The sequence below is a fragment of the Osmerus eperlanus genome, chromosome 15, assembly GCF_963692335.1.
Source record: "Osmerus eperlanus chromosome 15, fOsmEpe2.1, whole genome shotgun sequence".
Taxonomy (NCBI): Eukaryota; Metazoa; Chordata; class Actinopteri; order Osmeriformes; family Osmeridae; genus Osmerus; species Osmerus eperlanus.
This window is the reverse complement of record NC_085032.1, coordinates 11,406,367-11,430,280: the sequence shown is the minus strand read 5'-3', so window position 1 is coordinate 11,430,280 and position 23,914 is coordinate 11,406,367. Positions and strand designations below refer to the sequence as shown.

Sequence of the window (23,914 nt, the reverse complement as noted above, 5' to 3'; positions counted from 1 at the left end):
TCATAATTTTCATGTGAGATTATCCAGTGTATACATTAAGAAAAATGGCAAAGGTCGGTCGTCCATGATGATGCGTCTAAACGTATACAATGTACCCGTCTTCCCGAAATCTAAATGCATTGACAATTTTTTATTTTTCAATCAAGTGCATATTACAGTCACTAAAACAGGATTGAACCTACTGACCTAATGCCTGGCTATGGCTGCTGTACAAAAACACTCCAAAAGGTTATCATATGTCACTGTTTCCCTAGTAAAATTGTTTCCATAGTAAACAAGCTGTAAGTTAAAATATAGGCTTGTACACAAACCTAATCTCAGACATGAATCAAATTATTTCAAGAATAAATATCCACAAGTTTATATTTAACAAGAAAAGGTTCACGCTGCACTCTTCAGCTGTTTCAGGTGTTGAGCCAGTTCCTCTGGCAGCCCGAGTTCTGACACCACCTCCATGCAGCTTTGAACCAGCCGTTCTAAACTCTCCTCTGAACTGAGGAAGTCTGTAGTGCTTGAACAACTGGGTTTCTGAGACGGCTTCAGATCAATGTCTACATCTCCCCCTCTCTTGCAGCAGTCGGCAGCTTGACACCCCTCTCCCCTGCATCCTGCATCTCCCTGGTCCACCCCTAGGTCCTCCATACAGTCGGAGACGTCACTGACACTGGGTGGAGGCTTCTCCAGGGCCTTAACCATTGCCTGGATGACAGAGTCTTCATGCTGCACAACCCGCTGGAGAAGGTCTGTGACACAGGCAGGAGTGGGGCTGTCTGGCCTCTGCAGCTGGCACCAGCACTGTATAGCACTGTGTAGAGACAGGCACAAAGAGGCAACAAGCTGAGAGACAATAGGAAAGAGAACTGAGTGACACAGGCATGCATCATGAAGAGTAGAGAAGGGGCTACATTGATGTGGCCCTGCACAAAGAGACGAGTCATATGATGGATCATTGTGGCCAATATGGAATGAGGATGGGCAAGTTATTTGTGGAGCTAAATCAGAATCCATTGGATTGGCGTCAACTTAGATACCAACCTTTTTATCCTCCAAAAGGAGTTCAACTGCATGTATGGTTAAATTGACTTAAATACCTTAGGATTCCTTTCAGACGCCCAATGGCCACAGTTTTGGCCGCTCCTTCTTTGTATCCCAGGTTAAAACCGAGCTGAAGGGACGCCTCTTTACCTGCGTCCATGCCATCTCTGTATCCGTCCTGAACAGAAAAGCATGGAACAGTATTGTTAAACAGTTTCTAGATAATTGTGTTGGTTTCATTGTATCTAAAATCTAGTAGCATAGTACATTTGTCCCAGATTTTGTTAAACGATGATAATACATGACACTGCACTGTAATGTATTTCCTGTGAAAAAATTGTCAAATACAAATTTAGAGCTGTTTTAATTTTCCATCGTCCTCGTCACCTTTTCACGTTTCTTCATCACATTTTACCTTAACACGCTTTTCCATGTTGTACTTCCATTCTTTGTTCTGTAAAGTAATGTCATCCGCATCCTCGTCGAAGACATCTTCAACACTGCGTCCAACTGCCTTAACCCAAGACATCGTAAATAATAACTTATTTTCCTTTGTGTGTCCTAGGACAGTAAGCTATATTCGTGGCACGCTTCTGGCATTTGGTTTAATGTTTTGATGTCAGTTCACGTGTCCAAATTTATTGTCGACGTCATCATGATGCGCAGGATATTATTTTCTTCTGGTATTGTTAAAATGTACCACTGCAAAGAAGTGCTACACACTGCCACCTCCTGCAATGGAGAAGCACTGCAGTCTCATTAAAGTATTCACGATAAGATGTGTTGTATTACATATTTTTGTCGACAGAGGACGCTGAACCCATACAGTAAAAATTCAAATATTGAACGGGATATATGTTGTCCTTAATGTTTCACTCTGAGCGTCAGTTTAAATGAAGTGAAACATTACTGTTATACTAAGACACAAGTCAAAAGTAAGGTGCGTCAAAGTGTCGATGCAAATTATTATCATTAAAGGAACCTAATGAGGCCCTCTGAGAGTTATTTAGCAACACAGCTCTGTGCAAGTGGAATGTCAATTTAGAATATTTGGAGGCTGCCAGTAACATGTTCCAGTAATCATCTTCCAACCAAAATGTCCTTGTCTTTTGTGAAACCATCAAATCAAATTTGAGCTGGAGGAAAGTGCAGAATATCAGACAAGAATTGGGGGCAATGTTTCTCCTATTTGAATACATTTTATAACATTCCCTGGTGCAGCTTTAAAATGATATAAAGTCATTTTTTTACACCGTACACACCTTGATGATCGTCAAATGTTTTTTTAAGAAAATCCCAAAGTATTATTCACATAGCATATTGTGAAGTTACACATTTTCACGTCTTAAAAACCTGAGATACCAGAAATTCCAATATTTTTTAAAAGCATACTACTTTATCAAGACTGCATCTGGAACAGTGTCCATCTCTCTGGATCCTGCCTGAATATGGGCCATCCTTATTCACGAATTCCCCCTGAAACTGAGCGAGGGATGTAAATATCTCATAACAAAAATACTGGCACAATGGGTGAGATAGAGCAACCACTACTTACCTTTTCTATCTACTTTGTGGAATGCATCTATTTACGGATGTTGATGTCCCAAATATCCATCAAGAGATGCAAAATGTCCTTAAAGGGTCCATAGGCATGCAGAGTGAACATATTTTAAAAAGCTTTATATTTTTTATGGCAGAAATGTATTTTTACTTAATTTTTATTTTAAGTTGGATATTAATGTGAATAAAATGAAATGCCCAAAGATGTATGATTTTGGTTTTGTTCCTGTTTATTTCTGTAAAAAAAATTATAAAAACGTAAAAAGCTTCATTTTATTGTTCTCTCTCTTTCTCTCTCAGTATATATGTATATTGTATCTATAAGTATTATGTATATGTCCGATGAAGTTGTCTACATGTATCACAAGTTTGCTGCAATGCACGAGAAAGTCTATGGGTTTAGAAGACTTTTCTTTTTTAGAAGACGTTTCTTCTAACACAATTTGTCCACACAAGTCTTTTGCCAGCTTGACTGCATTTGTTTTCAAATCAATGTCTAGAGCCTTTTTGCCAAGTTTTCAACACGTAAATATGTTATTTGTGATGACAAACACATTACTCATTCATCAATATTGTATTTTACCCTCTTTCCTCTCTCCACAGAGAAAAGAAGAGAGAGAAAAATATTTTAAGATTCTTTATTTGTTATGCTGGGTTTTATGGAAAACACAGGAGAGTCGGAATGGTGGTGGACAAATGCATCTGAGCTGGGTGGAATGCATTTGCACGAGCTGGACAACAATGGCCTTGAGAATACACTTAGGCCACAGTGGACTTGACTGGGTTGTGTGGAAATTGAGTCAGACTGCAGGCCTCATTCACGGAAGCAACCACACCTTCCGTCCCCACGCTCAGAGAGCAGAACAACCAGTCAGGGCAATCACCTGACACATTTCCATCCAATTTCCACTGCAGAATGTGTTCATTTTCGGCCTAATGGCATGTCATTTTGCTGGAGTCTTTGGTCAAGAATTAATCCTGGAATCAAAACAGATTTTCCAGGGAGCAATCTTCCATCAAGTATTGATTTTTTTACACTCACAGAGCCTGTACTCCCTAATTTAACCTGACAGCCAGGAGCACAATGGACTGGGAGCACCTTGGCATCTCACAGGGAACTCTCCTCCTTCTCTTTCTTTATCTCCACCCCCCCTCCCCCTATCCGTTCTCTTTATTTCTCTCTCTCGCTCTCTCTCTCTTTCTCTCTTTCTCTCTCTCTCTCTCTCTCTCTCTCTCTCTCTCTCTCTCTCTCTCTCTCTCTCTCTCTCTCTCTCTCTCTCTCTCTCTCTCTCACTCTCTCCCTCCGTCTTCTTTGAAGAAGTGAAAAAGAGGAGTGGAAAAATGGACACCAGAACATATCAAACAAAGAGCTTTGGTTACAGAAAACACAGGACTAAAGCTTCCTTTTCTCTGTTTTGCCTCTAATTATGTTTTCAAGTACTGTGCAACTCAGCCAGGTGAGGCCGAGAGGGAAAAGGAGAGAGGGTTCTGGGGCCATCAGGTGTCATTACCGGTGTGTTGACATCTCCCTGTCTTTGAGTGATTCTCATCTGTGATTTCCCCCCAGCCATTTTCCTGAGATGTGCGGAGAGGGTCTCATCATCGCCCCATAAAGAAGGTCCAAAGTGTCTGTATTGGACCATCACTAATAAGACAGGCAAGATGCATCCAACCACACCACTCTTTCTCCATCTCTCAATCACTATCTACCCTCTTACTGGCTTTTGATACCAGGTCTCTCTCTCCCCTTCTCTCTCTCCGTTGCGGTGAATATACTATGTAGAGATCAGGGAGGGGAGAGAGTGGTATGAGGGGGTAGATGTTGTCCATTCAAACAGCTCATCAGAAGACCAGCTATTTGTAGAAACATCTCAACACATCAGAGGAACAGTTATTTTCTTTTGACCCTCAGCCTCCGTTTTTCTCTGTCCTAGTGTTGCAGTTCTCAAACAGGTTTTTAACTCAGCTCCCCTCACTTACAACTAGCTTTTAACGGCTACTTACTATACTTTTAGTCTGTTTGTAATGAGAACATTTCTGAAATTACAGAAAAGTTAAACTAATAATGTGTGTGTGTTGGTTAAATTGAAATTGCTTGTGAATTATGTTACCATTACTGTAACCACCTAATTGAATGTGCTGTAGTACATTTGACTTCAGTACATGCTTTACAGGCCCTAAATTAAAAATAACATGATATCCTATTGTTTGTGTTGTTTATGGTTATATCGTTTCTTTCTGCCACTGCAGTGCATATCTTTTACAGATCAGTGCAGATGCATTTGGAAAGTAAGACAGGGGGTATGAGTCCTGCACAGGGCGGGTAGAAAGTGAAATGGGCTGTGGACAATCCGTTGTTTGAGTCAGAGGTACCATCTCCATAAAGACACCGGCTATTAACTTCTCTACCTTCAAAAACCTCACACAGTGGCATCGCTAATAATGGGACAAGGGAGGGGGGGGGGGGGTTGGACAAAACAACACCAGAAGCAACAAGGGATCATATGCATGAACAACCCCGATTGCATGTGAGGATTGGTAATTGCACCCCCAGAGGCGTTGGGGTGTGCAGAACAGCAAAGTGGGAGATGCCTCTGTGACTCTGGCTTCACAGAGGGGGTGCCGGCATCTCAACCTTGAGGAGGAAGTTGAAACGCAGAGGTGGATGGGGGGGAGGGAGGTAGGGGGAAGGGGGGGGGGGACACAGACAGTTCATTTACCCAGAACATCAGCACCACTGCGCATTGTTTGAAAGATAAGGGAAGTGAATGCTTCATGGCTGATGGAAAACAAAGGCAGCAATTTAAAACCATCTGCATCCAGTGCTCCTGCACATGCCCCCCCTCTCTTCCTCTGCCTCTCTCTTTCTGTGTCCTGGCTGATATTGAAACATAATCCATTTGGGCCTCCGACTTGTCATAATATTTTCTTCAAACATTCTCTTCTCCTTCCAGACAATTTTAACTGGTTGCAAGTTGAACAGGAATTCATTATACTCCAACAAGTCAGTCGGTTGACTTTTGAGGGGGAGGGAGAGATCTTGTGTTGACGGTTTGTAATGGATCAGCCTGGACTATCTCATTTGTCCTTGTGGGAGAAACAGAACCATACGCTTCTATAGACAGATATGTGTTTTGTATGTTTCAGAACTGAATGAGATGACTGAGATAAACCCATGAATCTTGCTCTATGGTAAAGATCATTGTGCAAATACTTCACCTTGTGAAGACGAATGACTGTTAAGCTGACACAGAATTGAAAGATAGCACTGACACATTACAACTTCTTTGTATGAAAATTGTTGTTATATTTTCATGCCTTACTTGAAAGACATCCCTCTGTGTTCAGTACATTCCATATTTATTATACTGAATGACATATAAAATGTGTCTTTCTGTGCAATGGTTTGGCCATCTGTGCCCATAGATTTGTCTAAAGTATGTGGTAACTTTCTCATTCAAAAGCATTGCTATGCCTCTTGTTGATGATGAAGAGAAAAGATACTTTTCCCCCCATAGACAAAATATGGATTTCTGATATCGGAGAACAGATTGGGTTTTAGAAATCTGCATCTGCGCATTACATAGTTAATGGATTTTTTTTGTTGAAAATTTAGAAAATACAAAACAAAAGAATATCAAAATAGCTGTCTTACGGTATACCTCACCCATCATCACTGAGGAGCACATCTAGTGTTTTCAAATGAAGTGAAAAAAGAAAACTGAAAGAACGATGAAAACATCTTCAACATCAGTTTTCAGCCTAATGTTAATAATTTATAGTCAGTGCTTTTTTTTATTATTATCATTTATTTATTTACTACTTTCTCTGCACCAACCAGTCAGTTTTCAAAGGCATCATGGACAACAGAGCTGTTTCAAACTTTGGAGTTTAGTTTCAAAAGGCTTTCACCCAAGACAGTTTTATTTTTCTTCCATTGTCTTACACTTGTCTCGTTATTGTTATCTGGTACTGCAAAGAAATGAATCATTGATGTGAAATAACCCTGACATGTATTTCTTTCTATTGACCTTATGGAAATCTAAATGAATTGCTATTGAACCTGGGGTCTTGGCCAGCTGTCGGTTTGCTTTAAGGTGTGAACTCTGTATTAAAGGTTAGGAATCGGAGAAAGTCTTTATGGGGCTGTTTTCATTCTTTCTCAATCACATCACCATGAGAACAGATGCAGAGCTCACTGATCTTAGATGGGAACATAGAAACTGCAGAGTTTTGCTGAGTATCTAACATTATATGTTGAGTGTAGTAAAAGTAGGTACACTTGCATTGAACCTATAGAAACATAATGTCTTGAGTATATCTTTGCTCCTCTGCCTGTCTGTGACATTACAAAAAAAGTGTTTGATACAACTGACTCATGGGCACAATAAATCAACTTGTGAATAGTGTTGGTACTTGCTGGTAATCAACAATAACTTCTGTGGTTTATACATTTTTAGAGCCTTATTTCATGAGAAACTGTGCTGATGTAGTGTAAAACACTTAAAAAACAAAGTCAATAATGTCAAACAATCGTTTATTAATAACTATGGATCAACGTGACAGACTTGAAGCTTTTAAGAAATACACAAAGTGCTGTGTAAACTGACAAAACATATATTGCTCAATAGAATTAAATACAGTTTCTGTCTGTAAAATTAAAACCACCCTTGGCAGGCGCATCAGCTTTGGTTTCGAGGTCTTAATAGGAATAATAATTCAAACCAGTTTATCCCTAACCCTAACCCTAACCCTAACCCTGTTAGTATCATTAGTCGTTACTTATGATTATCATTTTTATACATATTTGGGTAAGATTGTAAAGCCTTTGAATATTCTGGATTCTGAAACAGAGAACTGTGTTCACCACAAGGCCTAAGAAAGAAAAAAATAAACCAACAACAATGTGTAAAAAGTGATACACGTGTGTGACCCTGTAAAAACGATTCACAAAAAAAAGAATGTTACACAGAATCCTAGAACAGATAAATCCACACCCCCTCCACCTTCCGCCCCAAAAAGAGGTTAAAATCACATCCAAATAAACAAAAAGGTATTTTTTCTATTTTCTTTTAACGTGGTGTGTGTATGGCATTTCTCACGATGTACAAAAGGACAATGATGAGGTAAAAACTCTGGTTAACTTCTACACATCAATTTGTTTCATTTTAAAGATTGTCAACGTCTTCAGACCGATTTTTCTGTACAATGTGCATATAACTATAGAGCTTTGGTCCAGCGTTAAAAAGTTTAGTGGATGCATGAGTCCGTTGCCATCTTTTGGTTTTGGTTACAGCTACATTGCCTAAGCTATACCTGCAGCCAAATCAAAGTTCCTCATACACTTTGTTTAAGGGAGGGGAACACACATACACACATGTATTTCACATATCCTACAGTTTTCAATGGGAAACACAAAAAAATAAAACAACTTCTTGGCTTAGTTTTCCAAACTGACAAAGAGGTAGCACTATGAAAAATAATGTAATGGCCGACTGTGAAAAGCTAGTGTTCCTGTGAAACAAGATTGAAATGGTTGATGATTAACTCATCACAGACAGTTGCAAAACAGCAGTACTATGTAGAAACCAACCAGTCTTATACTATACAGCTGTTTCAACAAATGCTTACTATATTTGGTTTCTTACATGACAGTAACATAACGTTTTATAATTGAGAGCTACAGTAAATCACATTTATTACCATAACAATAAAGGCTTCTGTTACGTGAAGTTTTTGTTTGTGTTAGTTTGGTATTAGATTTGAAATCAACAATCCACAGTAGGTTGACAGATAGGGAGCCAACTGATGTGACACGAGGAGGCCGATATTGAACAAAATACAACATGATCATGAATACATCGCATCAAATTCCTGACATGTGCCACTTATTCTCAACGTGTATCTATTTCCAAGGGATTTTACTTAATCGAACATTTTAATGAAATGTTATGATAGGCGAAATATGTCATTTGATGGTAGTTTGAATACAGATAAAAGTCAATAAACTGTAGTAGCATAATAACCTTGGATCTATTAAAAGAACAGCGATGAAACTCCTTAAACAGTTGAGTTATGTAATTCAAACTTTAGACAATAAATCATGTCTATGAGGAATAAATATATTAATTGGTTTGATCACAATAATCTGAGCTTTATCAGCAGCAACAACTAAAGAATGCATGCTACAACCAAACCAATAGTGTTTATCTAGATAGTTATAATTGAATACTGGGGTGAGGCTGAGGGGGAACAATGCTGCTGAATATAAAAAATGAGACCATTTCTGAAATATTTTGTTTTTGAGGACAGTTGTTGATTCAAAAGTGATTTTAATATTGGCCTGCATTTTATGTTTTGTCCTCAGCATTCTTCAAGTCTGAAACATGCAAGGGTGGATTTGGTAAACCGATCAACAGAAACATACATTTGAAAAAGAAGGGCATAGACAACGTTATATTTTGTTATGAAAAGTGTTTTCAACAGACAAGACTTTAACTTTTGAAAGCATATTATCTGACACTCTACTGCCCTCAGCACACCCACAGAAAAAACTTCTTAGAAACACACAGACAAAGAAAGGGAAGAAAACCACTTCAAAAAACTATAATATGTTATTGGCAAAGGTAAAATCTTCCCTAGTCCTTGAGCTGAAGTAATGTGTTCTTTGGCTATCAGGCTTTGGCAACAGAATGACAGTAGCTCCACATTAGTAGAGTTGATGGACAGAGATCTGTACAGGTAGCTACTGAAAATCCCTTCACTGTCACTATCTCTTCTCCAAATCATAGACAATAAAAAAAATCATTGATAAATACCTGTAAAAGTTGTACAAAGTTAGACCGTGACTGAAAATAGCTGCAGGCGATGGATCAGACATACAAATGAAAATACAATATGCTATTTTTGAAACAGCAAAGTTGTGGTTTTCAAAGAGAACTTTGACATTGTGGTTTCAGTTTGATGACTGTATATTGTAGATATTTACATACAAACCCAAGAGGTAAAATGATGTGAGACAAAGATACTTCTCATGTTGATTTTTTGCCGGTACAAATGTAAAAATTTTGAACACATTTACATTAAAAAATTATTCTTAGTACTCAGATGACTTTGGTAAATAGTTAGTATTTTTGTTTTGGTATGATCTCTTTACTAAAATCTCCTCACAAAAAAACAAATTTGGACACTATTTTGGTCTGGGAGGCCAGAACCTTAAACTCTTTAAAAACAGAACATTGTATTTTATTTTTTTATTTTTTTGGTATTTTTCAGGTTTTTGGTTTTCGCCAAGGTAATTTACATAACTGTGGTAATCACACTGACAAACACATATTTTTGTTAGCAAACGCTGATTAATGTTCATCCATCTGACTTTACAAAAGAAGTAAAGTCGTTTTTTCCAGTCTTCATCATTCCACTTCATTCCGCCTTGCTCTAAGAACTTTCCTTCTCTCACTTTCACAAGTTTTGGTTATTCATTTTGGGAGCTCCTCTAGAGAATCAGAGAGTGGGTCCATAGGTGCTGCAGGGCCAAGATCGGGCTGTTTCAATCGCTTTATTGTGTTTTTCAAAGCCTGCCTCTTGTTGCAAAACCAGACGCGTACCACTTCCCTGTCATAGTTCAGTTTCTCTGCTATTTCCGTCATTTCCTGTCCAGAAGGGTGTGTGTTCTTCTCAAAGTGGCTGTTGAGGATCTCCAGCGCCTGTGGGGTGAAAGAGGTCCTCCTCTTGCGTTTTTTCGAAGGCTCGCTGCCGATAAACTCGGTCAGGTTCTGCATGCCGGATCGGTGGCGGGCCTCTGCCTCGGCCATCCAGCGCTCCAGAACGGGCTTAATCTTCTGGGCGCTTTTTGGGGTGATGTCCAACTTCTCAAACCTGGCAGGGTATAAAAGGCCAGGGTTCAGTTTGCCTGTCAGACTGCTACCTATAGTGTTCTCTTGGGCTTCCTGTGGTAGGAAAAAGTGGCTTCTCAGGATGGTGTGTCTGGGGAGAATTGAGAGAGAAGAATCTTACTTAGGTGCCCTGCCAGGAGAGATAACCTTGCCTGCCTTTGTGAAACACTAGGGTCTCCCCGACCAGTCGCTTCTGGAACAGAGTCTCTGTTAGTCTGGTGACATCCCATGCCAGCTTGGGATAACCAGCAACAGTGATAGTAAATATAATTGAGGTGATACCATTGGGTTTGGCATTTGGTACTAAATGCTAATTGACTGGTAGGTGACTCTCTGTCCCAGATAGGTTGGAGCGAGAAGACCCAGTGATTGGCTAAAAGAGACTTTTCAAAACAGACCCCAAAAAACTCAGACAGTGCTAAATCATACACTGCAATACTACAATTTTAAACAGAAAATTACTATCATCGATATTAAATCATCAAAATTTAGACGAATCAGCATTATTTCTGTCCCCTCACTTCAAGCGATAAATATCAAGGTTTTAGTTCAATAAATGTCAAACAGGCAGTAGTGCATGCACTTCAATATTAACCATAATTTATTTACAAAAGCAGTTTGAATTATTAATCAAAATGCACATTTTTCAAACTTTGCTCCAACTCTTTACAACCCCTCATTGTATATTTAATATGAACACATTTCCACCTTTCAATCTTGAATATTCTCACAAGTATATGGATGCATGAATCCCGGGTAAGTATATTCTAATTTCATGAATAGTGCACTTTAAGAGTACTAAAAGATTAAAATAAAAGCTTAACTTTTGAAAAAGCTGTGTGAAAAACCAAATGCATCAAAACCATGGCATTTCAAATTATTGTCACTATCTAAGCTGTTTGACCCTCTGTAGAATAGGGATGAATAGTGGTGATGCTGTTAGCTCCATGCCTCTGTCAGTAGCAGAGCTGTGAGAGATACACAGTACAGTGAGGGCGTTTGGGTTAGCTGTGATGAAGATAATGGACTTGGAGGTAAAGTCTCAGGTTCTCCTCAAGTCTTGTTATGGGGTCAGTGTCTGAGTGTTGTTTGAACCTGGTGTCCCTCAGTAAGGTTTAGTCAACCGTTGTTCTATTTCTGGCTCTGGCTCTTTCTCTTCTTCTCTGTCTTTTTCTCTCTTTTTATTTTGCCTCCATCCCTCTCTATTTCTGTCTCATTTTTCTGTCTTTTAGTTATGCTTTTCTTTCTTTCTTTCTTTTTTTCATTCTTTCTTTCTTTCTTTAATTAATCGTTAATTATACCTTACTCTTTCCCCCTTATCTATCTATTTTTCCCTTTTTTCCCTTGTACCCTCATCTCTCAACTGTAAACCCATGTATTCCTCTCTCTATCTATTTCTCACTTTGTTTCTCAGTACCCCAAAAGCCATGGAGACTTTTTTTAGTGGTGAGGAGAGCTACCATACAGAACAGCAGGTTAGTAATGCGTGAGTTGGCATAGTTCCTCCTCTCTGTTCCTAAACCTTGTTGGTGCGTTTCAGCATGTCGGCAGGGAGTATTATTTATAACCCACTTCTTTTAGAAAGTGGAAAGGAGAAAGATTCCATAGAGCAGGACGTACATGAGTAAATATGAGGAGTGGGTAGAGAGAGGACATTTTATGGATCAACAGGAACCAAAGCTACTAAAATGAGCAGAGAGCTGCTTGAATGGCTCCTCTTGGTTTAAAACCACAGGGGAACCAGAGGATTGAAGACGCGTCTCGACCACCAGTACTCACAGTAGTAACAAAAACATTTTTTAGGTCATGCATAAACAAATCGATGTGCCGTGCAGAATGGTGCTATACCTATGACTATTTCCATTTAATATTTTGTGTATTAGCTCTTAAATATCATTAAAGAATGCAACCGGTTTAGATATTGTGGAACATACTTTATGAATGGCACACAACAAACAATGTTATTAAATATGTATTTGGTGTCTGTTAAGGCAATGTTTCTGCTTAATTTGATGTGCAAATTAAAGCTTTTTAATCTTGTCATTATGTCTGAATCATTGATGTGGGAGGTAGTGTGTGCGTGTGTAAGTGTGAATGGATGTTTTAAATTTATGCAGGTTAAGCATGACAAGTTATTTTTTCCAGGGAGTAGATGAGTGTGCAAAGACACAATAATAAAAAAGTGGAGTCAGGTGGCTGAGCGGTTAGGGAATTGGGCTAGTAATCCGAAGGTTGCTGGTTCGATTTCTGGCCATGCAAAAATGATGACGTTGTGTCCTTGGGCAAGGCACTTCACCCTACTTGCCTCGGGGGAATGTCCCTGTACTTACTGTAAGTCACTCTGGATAAGAGTGTCTTCTAAATGACTAAATGTAATGTAATGTAAATGTAATAATCTTGTAGGATTCTCAATAACTAAAAATGTCTGTGGATACACAGAAAGCATTACAAAAGCATGCTAATTGCCTCCAGTATACCACTTTATGAAATCATGTGATCCTTCATCATTTCTAAGATGCTACCATTTGAAGATGATTCTTTTGAGGATAAAGACATGAGTTCAGGTTGTACTTCCCGTCTGTTCCAAGCCCTCAACAAAGCCAAGCCAACATCCTGAACCTGGGATTTGTCAGATGATATGCTTTCTCATAGACCAATCAAGTTTTTTCAAACAAAGTGAGCAGCAGAATCAGACAAGATGGAGGCATCTGTCACAGTGTGTTCTGCTGAGTTCAGACTTGAGGCCCAGAACTTACGTGCAGCAAGCCCATCCTTCTGTCTCTCAAAGTCATCCTCATGTCCGGGTTGATGTTAACTAAACTAAAGCATGTGAAGTCTGCCTCTACTTAAAATTATCAAGAGATGGCTGTCATGTCCAATGTCATACAAACTGGAGAAAAAAAACATCTTAACAGCATGGATAAAAACCCACACACAGTTTTTCTTCCTTTTGAAGCTAATGGCTTTTAATGTATGTTATAAATATTTCAATTGTGCATAGTTATAAATATTTGATATGTGATTTTAAGAGTTTAAACATTAGCTTGAGGGAGGGCTGTGCCTCATAACCCCCCCCCCCCCTGCACAATTTCAGTTTTTATCTGCCATTTGATGTTGATGTGATGAAATTTTTACCAGTGCTCGCAAGCAGTGTGTCACATAAACAGCAACGGGTCATCAGCAAAGCCTATGCATTTGAGAGATGCATTAAAATTAATAGTAAAATGAAACAGGCCACAGAGTTGAGTACTGATGACAGTGGAGTAGGAAACTATGGTGGCAATGTACCTTGCTATTCAGTAGGCTGGGATAAGGCATGGGAATGGCACTTTTCCGGAACATCATTATTCAATCATACACCTAATTAGTTTGGGTAATAATATATTTGAAATGCTCACGTCAGATTAAATTAGGACTGTGAAAAATATTGATGAATAAACACATTTATATGAAGTACTTGTACGTTTGCAAATATTTTACCTTGCACAGAGCTATATAGTAACAGTTGAACAGCATTCATACTTTATATCATTTGTCAGGCTGGATAGATGGAGATTAAAGATGAACATACAGTATTACATTTGTTAACCATGAGTGTCTGATTACCTAGAGATTAATATATAATGCGCTCACTTAGGACCAAAACGCATGCCCTTCAGGCACTGAAGAACATGACAGTTTTGTCAAAGGAGAATCCTTGTTATGATACTTTATGACTAAGTCAGAGTGAATGGCAATGGCCCTTAGTAATTATTAAATGCTCTAAGTGCTTTGTGTAATACTGCATAATGTTTTTTGCATAAGTAACATAGTGCTGTCATGTTAAGGGGGGGGGGGGAGGTCAGAGGAGGAAAAGGACAAAGCAGAGATATGAGAGCTTCATTTGTCTACTCTACCTTCAATTATGCAGTCATTTTAATATCTCAATGAGGCGTGTTTAAATATGAAATTAAATATGGATGCAAGACAACCACACCACCACTCTAGTACTGTGTGCAGTCAGACAGCAGTGAGAGAGCTTTCATCTAATGCACAGCAACGTAGAGCCATATTACATGGAGAAACTGTAGGAAGTTTTAGTGCAATCTGATTAAATATTGGAAGGACATGGTCAGCATAATTTGTTCAGTAATTAAATCACCCAACGTACCGTCTATCATAATCATGCTTACCACTGTACCTGGTTTCAGTTTACATTTGAGAAATTCAGCTCACTTGAAATGAGGGATTGGAATATTGCAGATTTAAAAGAATAAGATCTATGAAATTTGCCCCAAAAATTATACCTTCCAAAATATTCCCATTTCAGATGGGGCACCTGAAGTACACCTTACCTGCAGATGGCAGACTGGCTGTAGGCGGGGCCTTCAGCAGCACTCAGGGCCTGCCCCACCTGGGTTTGGGTCAGGCCCAGGGAGAGGCGTCGGATCTTGAAAGCTTTGGCGAATTCTCGGATCTCCTCCAGGTTGACGCCATCAACCTCGCTGGGGGCCGTCTGGGGGTCTGAGACACAACACAACAAGGGCTTCATTACTCAGCTGCTTGTTAGTGAATCCAGTCAGGCTTGCTGATCACCACGCTGCCCCTCCATTTACAAAATGTAAATCAAGAGAAAATGAGGCTCTGCTATGAATGAATAGGCTACACAAAACATGTCCCTGTAATGTGATGGTTGTGATCTTCATGAACAGGTTGGAATAATGCAGAGATGCAGTATCAAGAATTTTGTCCTTGGTTTGTGATGAAAATCATTCTACCATTATCAGACACCATCTGTAAACAAGGTTATGATAATAGACCCATCTGTAGCTGAATAGAATCTGTGAAATACAAAGCATGGCCTAATATTTGCCCTTAAATTGAAAACCTTTTACTTTAATCTCGGACGTAAAAGCCAAACACAGTATCAGTGTGAAACATGTCTATTCAATAGGTTAATATTCAGCAGTGATGCTACCATTCCTGGGATTCCTCCTGTTGCTTTCTAACAGTAAACATTTTGAAAAAAAACAGCCCATCCACAAAGAAGACAGGAATGTGTATATAATTACAGGCATTCATGTGTTCCACTTTAGGGGATTCCAATGCTTGCCTCCCCACAAATGAATGCTGTACTCAAGTATTCCAAAAATGAAAAATACTGTAAAGGCAACCATTGTTGTTTTATAAATTGTTGCTTTGCAGACCACACTTGAAGGCTTTGAGGGAAAATAAAAAAATAAAAAAACAACTTTCGCTGAGCATTTTTGAAGAATTTCATAGCTAATAAAAAGCGATTTCACATTGTACATCAATGTCAGGTGCCCTGGCATCCTGCTTACTAAAGCAAAGTTTGTGCCATTGAATAATTCATCTTGGTCATTATCAATGAATTATTAAAGGAATCCTCCAAGCGTATTTAAGGAAAAATCTATTGGGCTGGCATCTTGCCGTGCCTCATAAGTGACGTGTGGCGCATACGGCTGGCTTCAGACGTGTGAACGCTGGAGAGATGTGCGACCAGAGACTGAACAGGCGGGGAGGAATGAGCACTCTCAGCTTCAGGACCCATCATCTACACCTTGATGAGCAGCTCATATCCCTCCACTGATGGAGAGAGGGCCTCCTTAGTCTCTTTTCTACATGTTTTGCCGGCCTGCCTTTCAGTAAACGACTGCCTGGCGGCTTTTTTTTTCTTGGACTACAGCTACTTTGAGAAGCAAAAAGCTGCTACCCATTCTGAGCAGTGACATCTCATTTTGTATCTGCCCTGGTTTGTCCAGGGAATTGTTGTTCTCAAAATGTTGTCGCATTTGTCATGCAGGTAAATTCCATATTTCTGTGAGTGAACAAAAAACTTGTGAAAAACATAAATGACCTGAAAACACTTTGTATTATGGAACATGGTTTACCATGTGACATTTTATAACCACCGGCCATTCAGAATAAAATATTCCTCAAACCATGAAATAAAACAGTGGAATGAGTTTATGCTCTTCCAAATCATACTTTGAAGGCACGAGCCGAGAACACAGTAAATACAATACGTTGGACCAAAGCAGTGAATTGATGGGAGGGACAGAGAGGGCAAAAGGGATTACAGCATGTAGGATTTGACCCATAAGTAATGGTCCATTGTTCGTGTCCACAACAAGTTGATAAATGGCAACTTCTATTTTATTAAATTCAAAAGTCAGTCGCAGATGCCTTTGAAATGAGTTTATCTGGAGTTTAAGGGAATTGCTTCTGACAAATGAAATTTATCTGAATAAAAGCAGAGTTTTTAAGGCACTGCCTGCATGTTGACAAGCTTGGGCCTGGTGATTTATAAAGGGTCTGCCAAAGGGACAAGCATTTGGAGAAAGTGCCTTGCGTTCATTAGTCACACAACGTCTTTGATAGTCTAATAAACAAAATAATTGACATGGCAGGACTGAAATAAACCCTTAGAAAAGGCAGGAGACATTAAAAATACTCTTTAATTGTTTATCTGAAAACTTTGCACTAATAACTAAAAGACAGTACTAGTTGCAGAATGCTGTCAATATGTAACATACTATGTAGAGTATGCCTGCCCAGTAGTTCACACTCAACTGGATGCTTTCAATCTATTAAAACCATGCATGTTGTGGCTTGTTTCACATCAGGTTACTTACTGCTGACCAGCTGGCCCACACTGAGAGCTGAGGAGGAGGAGGAGGAGGAGGAGGAGGAAGAGGCCTGGCGGAGTGGGCTCTGGCTGTGGGGCATGTGGAGTAGGCCAGGCTGAGACGATGCTGTCTGATTCTGCTGGCCCTGGGGCAGCTGGGCACACACACACACACACACATAGCACACACACGCACACACACACACACACACACACACACACACACACACACACACACACACACACACACACACACACACACACACACACACACACACACACACACACACACACACACCACACACACACACACAGACAGACACACACATACATACACACCACACACAAACACAAACATATTTAGATGACAACGCATTATCTCTCTAACAATACTCATGAACAGTAACTCAATTAACATGATAATGAAGACTATCATTGTTATTTGACTGTAGAAATTAGATTGGACACAATCCACTCAGTATAATTACATTAAATATCCTAACATCCATATAAAGTGATTTAGTGGCTCCTCTGATAGAAAGATCAGTATTACTTGGTTCTAAGCAGAGTAATCAGAGTCTGATTCGACACAGTAGCCAGCAGACAGGAAGAAAAGGACTTGAATGGAGGCACGGATACACAGTTTCTAACAATCTCAACTTTTCTGTGACAAACATAATCGTTTTTCTCCAAACTGAAGTTTCTGTGAACAGCCATGACAATTCTAAGATGTTTCCTCTAGTTGTCAAACTTGCTGAGGAAATACTAAAGAAAGGAAGTCTGGAAGAAAAGACTATTTTGGACACAGCAGTTCCCAGATTTCAAACATAATTTATCATTTGCAGCAATGCACTCTGACTGAAAACAATGTATTTTCATGTTTTATGCACAATTGAATTGCTTTTACAAGATCAAGATGATGTGTCTTCTTTTTTAAGTGAAGGCCGTCTCTTCTATAAAATTGGGGTTTCTTTCCAGTTTTCTTTTTGCTATTAATTATTTTCTCCCCGGCATGTGTTTGTCTGCATGGTGCTGGATGTCAACAACGATGCGCATACTGTCAAGGCTGCTGACAGGCTGGGAGAATTATCTGGCTTCACTGGAAATATTCCAGACTGCAGGTTCTGACAACCGTAAATTATACCGATAGAACAATGTCTATGAGTGTGCTTTGAAGTACAGACAAAAAAAACATAAACATTACTACAAATGCATTCATTCAAGAGTATAATCTGGTGTGTCCACCCATTCAGAGTCATTTAAATCAATTTTCCAAAGAGTTAATCCGTCATATCTATTTATTATGTCTGACTCTCCACTATTCCAGACACTATAATTTCAGTCAGTGAAGATTGTGCAGACGGATCTGGACATTTAATTAAAATCATTCAAAAGGGTCAGACTCTATTTTGTTTGTATTCAGTGTGTCTCCGACCCTGTAGCGAATATTTGAAAGTCATATTAAGGACACATCTCCAAAAGGTAGGGTTTTAGCTCATTCACTAATAACTTTGGGTTGTAGAGAATGCATGATAAATAGAAATGAGCACAAAGCAGTCTGTATTGTATTTCAATGTGTTGTGTTGTTTTATTTTGCATTCCAGAGTGGTTTATTCTCTACTAGTCTTATAAAAGACGTAATGCTCCATTCACATATTTGATCAAAAAGAAGAATACAATGATTAAAACATGGCTAGGTCAAAAAGGACACGTGTGTGTGTGTGAGTAATTGAAAAAAAGAGGGATAGAGAAAGAGAGAGAAATAGAGGAGTGAAAATAGAGGAGGGAGTGTTTGAGCTGTAAGTGGGGTGATGAAAGTCATTGTTTTTCGTTTGGCTCTGCAGGGGCTCTGCAGACTGCCAGAGAAGAAGTCTGGAGGGTTTCCTGACAGGTGCCCCCCACACACAAACACACACACATGCACACACACACATGCACGCACACTCTGCTGCCTATTAGCTACTAAAAAAATAGTATTTTATCAAAGCTTTGACATATTTTGTATTGTGCACTATCACTATTTCTTCTTTGCCTGACTCCTACCCTGCCTGAATAGAGTCAAAAACTTGAAGGGCTGAGCAGCTGTTGTTTCTCGTAATACTGGTCATGTTGCTCTACAGTTTAACATTACATTTGTGAAAGGAAAACATTGTGAGATTGCATTATGCCTAAATTCTTTGACTTGTAACAATTCTAAAGACTTGAAACATAGTATAGTTCACTTGTGAGTGTGTAAGTGTATGCAGTAGTTTTTTGTGTGTTTCTTTGCATGTGTTTCCAGTATGTGTGTTTGCTCAACGTGAGTGTATTTGTGCATGTGTTTGCGGGTATGTGTGTGTGTTTGCCTGTATGTGTGTACTATACGTGTGTGTGTTTATATGTGTTTGAGTGTATGTCCAGTACGTGTGTGTGTTTATACAAGTTTGAGTGTATGTCCAGTACGTGTGTGTGTGTGTGTGTTTATGTGTTTGAGTGTATGTCCAGTACGTGTGTGTGTGTGTTTATATGTGTTTGAGTGTATGTCCAGTACGTGTGTGGTTACCTGCTGTCCAGGCTTGATTGGCGACAGTGTGATTCCCTGGGTGTTGATGACAGGCAGGATCTGATTGCCGATCACTGTGGCGATGATCTGGCCCTGGGCGTTAGTCAGAAGCTGAGGTGTGATTGGCTGGACCTGCAGTGCTGGGTTTCCAGTCCCTGATTGGCTGGAGGACCCTGCGGAGTTGGGCATCAGTGGAATTGTTCCAATTATCTAGAAAAGGGGTCAAGAGTAAAGGGAGAGAAAATCATTTGGGGATCTATAAGGAGTGAGAAGTAAGAGTGTTGTTTTGATCTTTGTTCCTGTAAATACATACAGAATAGTGACAACAAACTGTAGAAGTAGCATAGCATGGTATCAGAACTTGACTTCTTGAGTTACAGTGGGTTAGGTGAGTATGAGTTTGTGTGTGTGTGAGAGAAAACGTGTGTGTGAATGTGTTGAGTGTGACATGGAGACATGTCCTCTGATCATGTGTCACTGGGGTGGTTTTACTGGCTGGAGCCAGAGAGGGCAGAGCACACTGCTGGGAACACACTGCAAAGGTCAGCTCTGAGTACCTGTGTGTGTGCTGGTGCACACCACTGACTGTGTTATTCATCACAGCCCAGGAGAAGGATGTGTGTGTGTGTCTTTGTCTATCTCCATTCTGAGGGGGTTGATAATGTAGCCACTAAGGGAAATATAACCCCCCATGACCCCCCCCCCCCCACACACACACACAGACACACGCATGCACACACAATTCTAATTCAGCTGTAGGGGTCCCAGGGGTACTTCACCCCTCCTCCTCCACAGTTCTCCTCCTCCTCTGCTGTAATCAGGAAGGGCAGATCAAAGGGGGTGGCAGAGTGTCACCATGGTGCTTTAGTTCTCAGGGCTGCCAGAGTGTGGCCGAGAGGACTGCTTCGGGAGGGAGGGGGGAGAGGGGGGGGTTAGGTTAGCGCCTCTTCACAATGATGAAGGTTAATGTCATCTAGGGACTGGTCCTGGACAGCTTTTGAAAAGACTACAGACACACACATTCTCTCTTTCTCTCTCTCTTACGCACAGAGCTTACACACACACACACAGAGATCTATACTACTCCGGTCTCGTTATGATATACAGAGCAGGATGATGGTGGAGCTGTCATTCCTTTGAATGTCTCGCCATTTGGAATAATGGAACTCTAGAACGTTTGGACAATGAGTGCAGGGACCCCTAAAACATAAATCAGTCTTGTTTTCCAGAAAAATGGGGGCAAAACCATACAAAACGATAAATAATACTTATATATAATAACCATTTAAAGAACATCGTTAGTCATACTCTAAAAGCGCTTGTAATCTCGAAAATAACCATTTCCTCTCAGACCCTAAACTTCTCTGATCTGTTCCCCCGTGTGTCAAGTTGGGTTGACTGTAGCATGTAGTCAGAGGTGGCTGTCTAGTCATAGAGCCTGGTGAATAGAACGGCCCTCCCCTCACCCCCCATCCTCCAACCCACCCTCCCCACTCGTCTCCTCTCTCCCCGCGCCCCTCCGTGCTCCTTTCCCCTCCTGTCTCCCTTCTCCCGACTATGACATGATAAGAAAGGATCAGAGGGAGGAAGGTGGGCCGGCAATCTGTAATTCATCCTCGCCACGGCTCATTTGCTTACGTTGCTTCACATTAAGGGAAGGAGAGATAATTTCTCTCTCTCTCAACGTCGCCCTCCATGCATACCCTGTATCGCTCTCCTGCCACTTAACATATTTTATTGCGCCGCCGCCGCTCAAGTCTCCTGCCGCTCTCCTGGCTTTGCATGCTATCGTGGCAGACGACTTGTTCCACTCAATTATTCATCCTCATTGGACTAAGTGGTTGTTCTATAAGCATAATAAAAGAGCGGGGGGCTGACAGCTCTGCTTGCATCTCAGGATGTACTGGAGGACTGCGGGCGCTAACTTGGCTATGAGCGCGAACCAGCTCCATGGGAGCTTCCCTGGCCTTTCTCCAAGTGAGGCTGTGGGAGCAGTGGACCAGTTGAACATTGATTTCACCTATTTGTATCAATAATAGGTCCGACACTGTAACATGGGAATGAGTCATTTCTTGATTTCCCACAGTAATGAGACTACATCATCATGGGCTTGTGAACTGTACAGGCTGAAGTATCAGAAGAACTTCTCCCTGTGCTCTGCAGGCTTTCAGCTTGCTGTCTATTTCCTCTCTTTTTTCCCCTCTTCCTTCTGTTCCAACTCTTGACACTGCGAAGGGTCGGGAACCTGCTCTTTTCTTTTTATTTCCTTCTCTTCTCTTCTCCTCTGTCTCTCTTTGTCTCCTTTCGTCTTTCCCCTGAGCAGAACTCATTAAGATTATGCCGCTATTGTTTTCACTGGGATGTCATCTCATGTCTCCAGCCAGGGCAATCTGCGACGTTAGCTATGGTCGCCAGCCAATATCTCTGCCCATTTTCTTCCCAACTCCTGTTCGTGCAGAGAATAGAGGCCCACCCAGGACATTGCTTTCTAGTTTACTCTTACAATGATATTATGTTGCCTCTGAAATAAAATGTGTCAGCCTTGAGATATTATGCACTTGACTTCATTCATTGTTCATTATTATGAGTCTAAAATTAGTGTATTCAAGGGAAAGGCACTATCATTGTATATTGATCAGCCACACAGGCATACTTTGTCATAAACAAAAGAGCACTTTATGTAGGATGATTATTTGAGGCAGTGTTTAACTTTGTTCATCACCAGTCAGTGAGGACAGAACATTAATATTACACTGCATTTGCTCTGTAGAGCTGACAGGACCCTGCTTGAGTACACATAGTAGATGCTTACTCTCCTCTGAGAGCTCAGAGCCTCTATCAACACGTAGGAGTGAATTTGTATGTCAATGGAGCCCTGGTGTCCTTCTGGTGCTGCCTAACTGAGCATGTGTTTCCTCCAGCACCTGGGATGTTCTAAAACTCTGAAGTGGGAAAGAGAAGTACACGGGGGGTTAACTAGGCTGGAGTTTCTTCACACAGACTGAGTGACTGTTCAAGCATATCAACACTCTTCATATCATTTCCACGGTGTGAGTGAGCTGGCTTTTGTCTTTCAATCGACAGTTCAGAGGATGGTCATATCAAACAAATGTACATACAACGACTGTAACTGAAGGTTTGGTCTCATACAGGGTTAACAGCCCATCCAGTTTTCTGGATATTAACAAAATGACTGACTATTTCTAAGCTAATTATTACTTTCAAAAAAGCTTTTAAAGAAGCTATTCTAGTCAATCTGCCATGGCTCAAGTTAAATAAATACTTAACCCTGATAAAAACCTGTTCCTTTGTAATTTTTCATGCTGACACAAATTCTTCTGTTATGTTTGTCAGCCTCTCATGAGGTGTTTGTTGATCCTCCAACCAGGTTTCAGGCAGACATTAGCCTCTATAATCCTAACACTATACATCGAGTTAGTGTCTGTGTGTGTGTGTGTTACTCCAATAGGGTGGAGCATGTTTCAAAAGCCTCTGACTGAATAATGCTCTGGAATAATGAGGAGAGCAGCAAAGGCTGTAGCCCAGGGCTTTGACCGTCTCTGTGACCTGATTATGTCAGGGAGTGTCAGTCGCCAAGACACTACAAAAGTACAGAGCATCCCATCAAATCCATATCCATGGCGATCTGTCCTCGACGACGCTCCAGGCCCCTTCAAGAGCCAGGGAAACCCATACTGTATAATTAGCAACATTTAGCATCAAGAGATATACAGACTTACACCATGCTCAGACATGAACCCGCACACTCTTTCAGGTGTATGTGGTATATAATAGACTGTACTGCATGGGCGATTTACTGTACCTACAGTGGAGATATGTTGGCGGCAAATGACAAAACAACATATACTTTTTAGCCCTCACAGCTGAAGTACCATAAACATGTTGACAAGAACTCTTAACATCAATACCAATGCATTACGCCTGGTCTTATCTCAGGCACAAACAGGTAAATGAAGTGTTCTTCAGCCAGTATTTGTTGTGATAAAAAGGACAGCAAAGAGAGTGCAGGAGAAACTACTTAAGAGAGGGATGGAACAGGGGTTATGGTAAATAACACCGTCTGTGGTGAAAGGGCACAATCTTCCTTTAATATGTGCTGTGTGCACCTGCGATAAGATGATTCATTAGATAGTGCTGCGCTCTGACAAGCACCATCGTTCAAGGCTCTGGCTACTGATGGAACAATCCTGTAGCCACCCTGTAAATATGACAAGGTCAGCATTTTACTGTGAT

General features: G+C 40.4%; 2 protein-coding genes across 2 annotated transcripts in view; both read right to left on the bottom strand.

Moving 5' to 3' along the window:
- Positions 1-202: 202 nt before the first annotated feature.
- Positions 203-1,685, bottom strand: otulina (OTU deubiquitinase with linear linkage specificity a). Its single transcript, XM_062479958.1, has 3 exons — positions 1,451-1,685; positions 1,092-1,213; positions 203-805 (listed from the first exon to the last, which is right to left on the bottom strand). Exons 1-3 carry the CDS (start codon positions 1,562-1,564, stop codon positions 382-384), a joined length of 660 nt encoding a protein of 219 aa, XP_062335942.1. The 5' UTR covers positions 1,565-1,685; the 3' UTR covers positions 203-381.
- Positions 1,686-7,156: 5,471 nt separating this feature from the next.
- Positions 7,157-23,914, bottom strand: part of LOC134034909 (POU domain, class 6, transcription factor 2-like) — a 45,448-nt gene continuing 28,690 nt past the window's right edge. Inside the window, exons 5-8 of the mRNA XM_062479610.1 lie at positions 19,661-19,870; positions 17,126-17,273; positions 14,825-14,993; positions 7,157-10,581 (exon numbers count right to left, since the gene is read on the bottom strand). Coding sequence (XP_062335594.1) covers positions 10,074-10,581; positions 14,825-14,993; positions 17,126-17,273; positions 19,661-19,870 — 1,035 coding nt within the window. The 3' untranslated portion in view covers positions 7,157-10,073. The remainder of the gene's footprint in view (positions 10,582-14,824; positions 14,994-17,125; positions 17,274-19,660; positions 19,871-23,914) is intronic.